The sequence below is a fragment of the Vigna unguiculata genome, chromosome 8, assembly GCF_037176805.1.
Source record: "Vigna unguiculata cultivar grain cowpea cultivar isolate G323 ecotype 2 chromosome 8, ASM3717680v1, whole genome shotgun sequence".
In the NCBI taxonomy this organism is placed as follows: domain Eukaryota; kingdom Viridiplantae; phylum Streptophyta; class Magnoliopsida; order Fabales; family Fabaceae; genus Vigna; species Vigna unguiculata.
In genome coordinates this window covers 36405473-36414341 of record NC_140799.1, presented here as the reverse complement: position 1 = coordinate 36414341, position 8869 = coordinate 36405473, and the positions used below count along the sequence as shown (strand labels likewise).

At 30.0% G+C, this 8869-nt stretch overlaps 1 protein-coding gene across 1 annotated transcript; it reads left to right on the top strand.

The window, feature by feature from the left end:
- LOC114193214 (glycerol-3-phosphate acyltransferase 5-like) lies at positions 1–2688 on the top strand. Its single transcript, XM_028082934.2, has 2 exons — positions 1–759; positions 1607–2688. The coding sequence occupies exons 1-2, from the start codon at positions 250–252 to the stop codon at positions 2513–2515; spliced, it is 1419 nt and encodes a 472-aa protein (XP_027938735.1). The 5' UTR covers positions 1–249; the 3' UTR covers positions 2516–2688.
- Positions 2689–8869: the final 6181 nt, after the last annotated feature.

The window sequence follows — 8869 nt, the reverse complement described above, 5'->3', positions numbered from 1 at the left end:
AAACAAAGACAAAGAAAACCCAAGTGGACACAAGGTGGTTGTGAAACCGCTAAACTGCTTTGTATTAGAGACCAGTCAAATAAATTACACCCTATTTCTTCATTTTTTATATATAAGTAAGTCATAACCATAAAAACAAATTCATTTTATAAGCTCAAACTTTGAAACTCAGAAAATCTCACAAACCAAACAGTACTACTGCACAACAACAAACAACGTTTTCAGACGAAACAAATCTCGATCGTGGTTATGGAGTCTGTGGTGTCTGAGCTAGAAGGCACGCTTCTGAAGGATTCCGATGCATTCTCTTATTTCATGTTGGTGGCGTTTGAAGCCTCAGGTTTGGTTCGTTTCGCCTTGTTGCTAGCGCTGTGGCCTGTGATTCGGTTACTTGACATGGTTGGCATGAACGACGCGTCTCTCAAGTTGATGATCTTTGTGGCTGTGGCCGGGGTTCCCAAGTCTGAGATTGAGTCCGTGGCCAGAGCAGTTTTGCCCAAGTTCTACATGGATGATCTGGACATGGAGAAGTGGAAGGTGTTCAGCTCCTATGAGAAGAGGATTGTGGTGACGAAGACGCCCAAAATCATGGTGGAGATGTTCGTGAAGGAGCATCTTCACGCAGATGAGGTCGTCGGAACGCAACTCTCCTTCAATAGGTTCGACCTCGCCACTGGTTTTGTCCATGCTGACTCCAGTAACACCGTTTCTCAAAGGGTCGCCAACCTTCTCAACAATGGTGAACCCACTTTGGTTATGGTAAGTCACATTACACTATCAAATGAAACATATATGCATGGAAAAGGAAACCAAAGCCCACTTTACTTTTCTTTATCTATATAGGAATTGGAAAATAACTTCACACCTATATTTCTCTCTGACATTCATTTCACAATTCTTTTAATAACAAAATATTATATTCAGATAATTAAATTTTGAAATAAAATAATACTATACATAGTTGTACCAGTGATCACCAATAAGTACTTTCGTTGAATTTCAGTTTTATTTTTGGTTTTAGCTGGTTTAATTAGATCAACACCTTGGGAATTTTTTTATATATGTAAATTAGCTTTTAGTTTAAGGTTTTGGACAAATTATTGCAACTTTAGTTCACCCTTGAGTCCTTCTAGTGGTTTAAAATGACGTTTTGTTTATCTCATGGGCTTATTTTCAGCAATGTTATGATATTTTTTTTTATTGATGATGAATATACTTGATATCACTTATATTTATACTAAAATTAAAACAAAAGGTGTGTTGAAACAAAACTTATCAAGTAAAAGTATAAATTTGTTAATTTTATATTAAAGTATTAGTAGTAATTTTTATTAATTTAGGGTATAAAAAATTTTATTGCTTTACACAGTAGATAATGTAAACTAAAAACAAAAATGATTTTTTTATTAACTTTTTGTTGTTAAAGTTGATAAAATTACTAAATAGAGTATTTTTTTGTGTGGGAATTATAAAAATAAAATAATAAAATTTTAAGATTGTAAGATTTTTTTAACAAAAATAGTTGTTTGTGAAATTTTTTCAAATAAAATTTTGTCATATTATCATTTACAACTTAAAATTAAGTATTTTTCTCCATTACATGCAGGACCAATCACATCCACCAGATTTGACAGGCAAAAACTACGACCAACAGCTGCTCCGGCCGCTTCCGGTGATTTTCCACGACGGCCGCCTTGTGAAGCGGCCAACGCCGTCCACCTCCCTACTGATCCTCCTATGGATTCCGGTGGGCATTGTACTCGCCATTATCCGCATCGCCATTGGCTCCATTATACCCTTTTGGGCCATTCCCTACATGTCATGGCTATTCGGTGGCAAGGTCGTCGTAAAGGGAAAACCACCCCTCCCTCCCTCCGGCGGCAACTCCGGCGTCCTCTTCGTCTGCACCCACCGCACCCTAATGGACCCCGTCGTCCTCTCCTCCGTCCTCCTCCGCAGAATCCCGGCGGTCACGTACTCCATCTCGCGGTTATCGGAGATCCTCTCCCCCATCCCCACCGTAAGGCTCACGAGAACACGCCATGTGGACGCTGAGAAAATCAAACGAGAGTTATCCAAAGGTGACTTAGTAGTGTGCCCCGAAGGAACAACATGTCGCGAGCCTTTCCTTTTGAGGTTCAGTGCCCTCTTCGCGGAACTCACTGACCGGATAGTGCCGGTGGCCATGAACTACAGGGTAGGGTTCTTCCACGCCACAACTGCGAGAGGTTGGAAGGGTTTGGACCCCATTTTCTTCTTCATGAACCCTAGACCGGTGTACGAGGTTACTTTCTTGAACCAGTTGCCGGTAGAAGCCACGTGTTCTTCGGGGAAGAGTCCACATGACGTGGCTAACTACGTGCAGAGGATACTAGCGGCGACGCTAGGGTTTGAGTGCACGAACTTCACTCGGAAGGACAAGTACAGGGTGTTGGCGGGGAACGACGGCACTGTGTCTCCCACTTTTTCATTGGTGGATCAGATGGTGAAGGTGGTGAGAACGTTCATACAGTAAAAAATTTATTATGCTAATCATTATTGTCATTATAAGACTTTAATATTGGTTAATTGTTTTATTTTGTTAATCTGTATGTATGTATGGATGCTAGCTTCTGCACCGAACATCATAAATTTGTGTATTGTATAATCTTCCTTTTGGATTTTAAATGTAGATTAATAAGTTGTTAATTTGGTTTTCTTTTTGTTATCTCGAAATTGATAAACTGTTTTCTAAATTGAATTAGTGATTTCAGTTTTAGTGTCTGTTCAATTTTTCATGAAGTATTAAATTTGTCTTCGAATTATATAAAATGCTATTTGTTGTTTGAATATATAAACTGTTTTTCATTTCGTTTTTAATAGTATTTTAAAATCACAATGAAACCACGTAGAAAATTCATATTTTATATACAATTACACTATAAATATTGCAAAACTTGACGTATAATAAATAATATATTTAATTTTTTTTTATACATTAAAAAAATATCATGCATGAGTACCCATGAGGGAATAATATGATGTGTGAAGAAAGTCCAACCGTTAAAATTGCCGGATATGACAGAAAGCTAACCTTTTAAATGTATTTCTTTAGTGCCTTTTTTTCAGTGTAATTAATTATTTTAAAAAAATGTATACTCATTAATTACTATTATATGTAACAATACCATAAATTATGATCATTGTCACAATATAGTAAAAAAGATATGCATAATTTTACTTAATTATTAATTTTTAAGTTCAATTAGTGCGTACAATTTTGTAAAAAATGTAGTAGTTAGATTGATTTTGCATTAATTTCGAAGTGTTTAATATATAGTTTGGTGGGAGTACTTAAAGTAGATGGGACATTCATTCATTGTTTAGAAGTCCTTTTTGGTCCTCTTTTCAATCAACAACACACTTCAAAATTGTTTAAATTGCGTGTCTCAGGACATTTTTGTCATTATTGGAGTCATTTCTCAGACCACACGACACACCAACTCCTTCTGGCAGACTGCTTCCTCTGATTTTTCGAAATTTTTAGGGTTAGGAAACATTTACACACCGTAGGAATTATTCAATTTCCACTTTTCATAAATATTTTTTTATAAAATACGCATTTAATCTATTTATAAAATGATTTTTCACATTTTTCTATTGATCAAATAATAATGTAGACAAACTTTCCCATAATTTTGCGGTTTATTGCACCACTTGTTTTTTAATATTTCATATAATATTAAAGTATATAAACTTTCGTTACTAAATAACCTATCTATAAAACATTTTAAATACGTGAAATTTAATATACATTTTTTTTATCATCAACGTGTTTGATTATGCATTAAAGTAGTGTAGAAATGGTTAAAATTAATTTTCTAAAACAGAATTAATATATATTTATGTTATTGAAAAAGGGGATCTGAGGTGCACACTAGTCCAATTCGGTCTTTTTGTCAAATGTTATACAAAGAATACTTTTGTTTCTCTTTATACCTGCCTTTTTCGGTCATATCTTCTTTTCCTTGGTGGAGAGCATCTACTTAGCTTTATAGATGTCTCCAGCTCATTCTTGCTTCAGTCTTCCTAGGATTGCAGGAGGTAGTTGACATGTGCGGCGTTACCCCAACCTTTGTGAGGATGTGGTTACATGACTGTTTTACCGTTATCCTGAGGAGAGAGGGCAATTTAAGTGAATTGGGTCTTCTAGATAGGTTGGGGTTCAGTGCATCGGAGTACATAGGTCAACTCCAAGTCGGACACAATACGTCCTTGCAATGAGGTCGACTCCAGTCCAAACACAATACGTCCACATACCTAGGTTGTCTTGAGGTCGGTCCAATATTCCATACACAATGTTGTTTGGAGGTCGGCTCAATAGTCCATACACATAGGTCGTCTTGAAGTCGGCCCAATAGTCCATACACAAGGTTGTCTGGAGGTCGGCCCAATACGCACATACACATACGTCATCTAGAGTCTGGTCGCCAAGGTGTACAATTTGATTTTCAAAATCAATTAAAAAATAAAAAATTCATATTGAATGTTGCTTCTAAATTGATATCAATTCCCCAAACACACAAAATTTTAATTAAAAAAAATATTTTTAGTGTTTTACAAGAAAACATACAATTAGTATTTTAAAAACAAAAAGACCATAATAATAAGATACAGAGAAACTCAATATTTTACATTACGAGTCTCTCAAACTTAACAATATTGAACTTAAAGATACATAATTTTCATAATATCTTAAGATAATGTCATTAGATTTAATAACTAACAAAATTGTTAAAGATGTAATTTAATTATATAAATAGTTACTTATTTTTTATTTTTTATTTATAAGAAAAATAAATAATTACCTACGACTAAAATCCTAAGTAATAGCTTAAATCCACATATATTATTATGATTCGCTAATTAGATTAGTTACAACAAGAAATATGTAAGTAAATCCCTTGTATATAATCGTTGCCTACAAACATATTATATTTGGATTTTATCTACAAACAAATTTCTTACGGATCTTAGGTTAAATTTATTAAAAATTGAAATTAGTTTCTTTTTATAATTTTGGATCAATTTAGTCCTCTACTTTTAGAAACATGTAGATTTAATCATTTTAACTAGATTATGTTAAGAAGTTTATTTGATGTTTAAATATGTTTTTTAACTAAAATTGAAGCGAAAATGTGTCAAATGGTATAAACAAGTTCAATTATCATGAAACACATCTAAAACGTCAAATAAACCTAACAACAATTGGTTAAAAGAACTAAAATTCACACATTTATAAAGTTTGGGACGAGATTAGACCAACGTTTCGAATATGGACTAATTCTAATTTTTACTTATAGTTAAGGGACCAAAAACATATCTAATACTTTAATAATTTAAACGGGAACATGATAGAACAATGATGATGACGAGTATTATGACAGGTATGAAGCAGATATGTACATCCTTATCTCATCCTCATATCTATTTGAAAAAGTCGAATGTTCTCCATACTCATTCAATGCGGAAATTTCTTATCAAAACAGAAAGAATTTCGGACAATATTCAGAAATAGGGTTATTTGACATTCCTTATTACAACAAGAGATAACATTGCATTATATATGTTATATATATTACAAAATTATCACTAATTTTATTTTACAATATTTTTCACTTAACCGATAATACATAATCGTAAAAATAGTAATTTTGCACAAGAAATAATATGTATAGTTAATTAATTTGCTAAGCATGAAACTAAGAATTAATTTAATATAAAACATATAATCATTAAAACACTTGTTTTCTTTTTCATATCATTATTGACTCTCTCTCTCTCTTTCCACAACTACCTTTTTCCTTATTATTCTTTTCACCCAAACCAATGTTTACAGTCACTCTTCAATATATTAGGATTTATAATAATTAAAGAGATATTTACTCAGCTTCATCATTTTACATCAAAGGGAGCCTATATAATTATGTCATACTTTATTAACGAGTTTTGTGTTTCCCATATAATAAAGATACATATAGGAATAACTATTTTAATTAAAAAATTACATCCATATTTAACCAAAACAAGATGTACTTTTAATTAACAAAATTTGCACGCTTGTCGGATTCAATTATAGCAGATACTTTTCCCGACAAGGACAAGTATAGAAATTCATACAATTTATTACAGAAGAAATGGAGTGGAAGTGATAAAACCCTTAATTGATAAGGTATATCCTTTGTGTAAGTTTTCTTTAAAGATTTCTCATATCCTTCCAAAAATGGGAGAAAAAAAGGTACTGAAATGTCATTACCAAGGTAAAAAATGTCAATGAAAGTTCATATCAGATAGCTGCAGCTCCAGCGATGTACATCATCTAACAACAAGTTGCATGAAAAAACGCAAATTTAATATTACACGAACCATACAAAGTCTTATATTCACCGTGGCTCAAACATGCACACCAATGTTCCTCGAACCGTTGCTGTGCATTGTTTTGGAAGCAACATTTCACAGAACTATCACAAATACAAACACCGTGTTTGGTTTCACGTCTAACTCTAGCAGATATCGACGTTGTTGTTTTTACTAAGCACGTTTCGGACCACATGGATGTACTAAGGATAATTACATAGACATGTTACTCTGTTTAACACTAATCAAACCCAGCACATATCCAATGTGAAAATTATCTTTCGGATTCTTTTCTTCCATCAACTCATCCCAACAAACAGCCATACTTATATAAAAGAAATAAAATTATTTATCAATTTTACATTATCAACCATAAATTAATAGGTGTGATAAATTTGTCCATGTTTTCAATAGTTACATAAATGATACTTTGTCATATGTGGTATTAAACGTTTTCCGTATTCATTTCGTATCTTGAACTTCCTGTATCCATTTTTTTAAATTTTTATTTTTACTATTTAACCAATTTTGTAAAATTTATTAAAAATAACAAGAAATTGATATTTGAGACAACTTATTTTAATATATATTTATAGAATCCTTATATTCAATAATAAAATAGTCGTATATTTTAAAAACTTTAAATCATTTAATAGTCGTATATTTTAAAAACTTTAAATCATTTCATTGATCTTCATTTTTGTAAGAAAATATTAAGTATGTCACTTTTTTTTCTTAATTAGGTTTATATTCTGAAAAATTCATTGCAAGTAGGTAATTTATGTTAATAATACACTAACGACATTAACCATGTGTAACGTATTAGCACGTGATTTTTTAAATTTTTAATTTTTTTTTAAATAAAAATATTCACATGTCAAAGTTGACATTGTGTCAGGTGACAAATGCAATGTGATGTGAAAGTGACAATGCCATGTGCCACTATTGAATGTGAAATTCTCAATTTAGTCCTTGTATTTCTTATTTTGATTCAATTTGGTTCAATTTTTTAAAAAGTGAATCAATTTCATCCCATTCAAATTGAGATAAAATTTAACCTTTATATAAATATACGATGATATTTTAACTATATTAAGTTTTTATTTTACATTGAACTTTATTTAAATATTTTTTCAAATATTCATATATCAATAATTTATAGACAAATGTTAAAGTTGATTTAAAAATAACAACTTCATAAATTAAATTATAAAATTTTAAACAAAAATATATTTATTTTAAATTGTTATAAATTTTATATTTGAATTTATAGAGTTGTTATTTTTAAAACAACTCTAACATTTATCATGAATTATAGATATATAATTATTTAAAACAAAATTTAAATAAAGTTCAAGGCAAAATATATATTTAAATAAACTTAATTTTGTTAAAAATCAATTATAATAAAAATACCATTGTAAAATTTATATAAAAATTAAATTTGATATAGGGATGAAATTGATTCAATTTTAAAAAAATTGAGACCAAATTGAGACAAAATAACAACTACAAATACTACATTGAGACTTTTCACATCCAATAGTAACACAAGACACTGTCATTGTCAAATTCAACTCTGCCACATGACACAATGTCAGCTTGACACGTGACAATTTTTTTTTAAATTATTAAAAAAAATCACGTGCTGAGACGTGACATATAGTTAACACGGTTAGTGTACAACTAAGGAAAATGACCTAATTGCAACGAATTTTTTAAAATAAAAGTCTACTTAAGATTTCCCTACAAAAATAATACTAATAAAATGATTTAACCTAGAAACATAAATTTGATAAAGGCAAATTTCATAAACTCAACTTTTGTGACAGAGTTTGAATTAAAACACACTCTACATGAAAGTTGTAAAAAAAAAAAAAAAAGGAATCTGCTAGATAAAATCTCAATAAAATAAAATAAAAATCATTTAGTCAACGTTTTTATTCTTCTAGTACTTTTATGTTATCTTTTTATATTTTAGGCATTTATTTTACTTAGCTATATTTATTAAAAAATTCTGAAATTTCTTTAACGTTACTTTTTATCAAATAGAAATTTATAAAACATTTATAATTTAGATATTTCACGTTTGTATGAATTTTTCATATTATTTGTTGTTTTACATTTTATTTTCAATTGTATTTGATATACTCAGAACAAAGTTAATACAATTGATATTTATATTTTTTTAATTTTTGTTTCGATTCAAAACCACTTAAATATAAAAAAATGTCAAAATATATGTCAAACTTTATCAACTTCAACGTCAATTAATATTTATATATCAACGTAAATCTACTACGTCAAACTTTTAACAAATATAAATAATCTTAAATATCTGAAAAAAAATCTTTTATATTAATAAAAAATGATTTATACCTTGTGACTTAGAACGAAAAGTTTGATATAAAAAAATTACATTCAAGAATTATATAAAATATTAATAATTATAGAAATAGTAATAGTATTTATT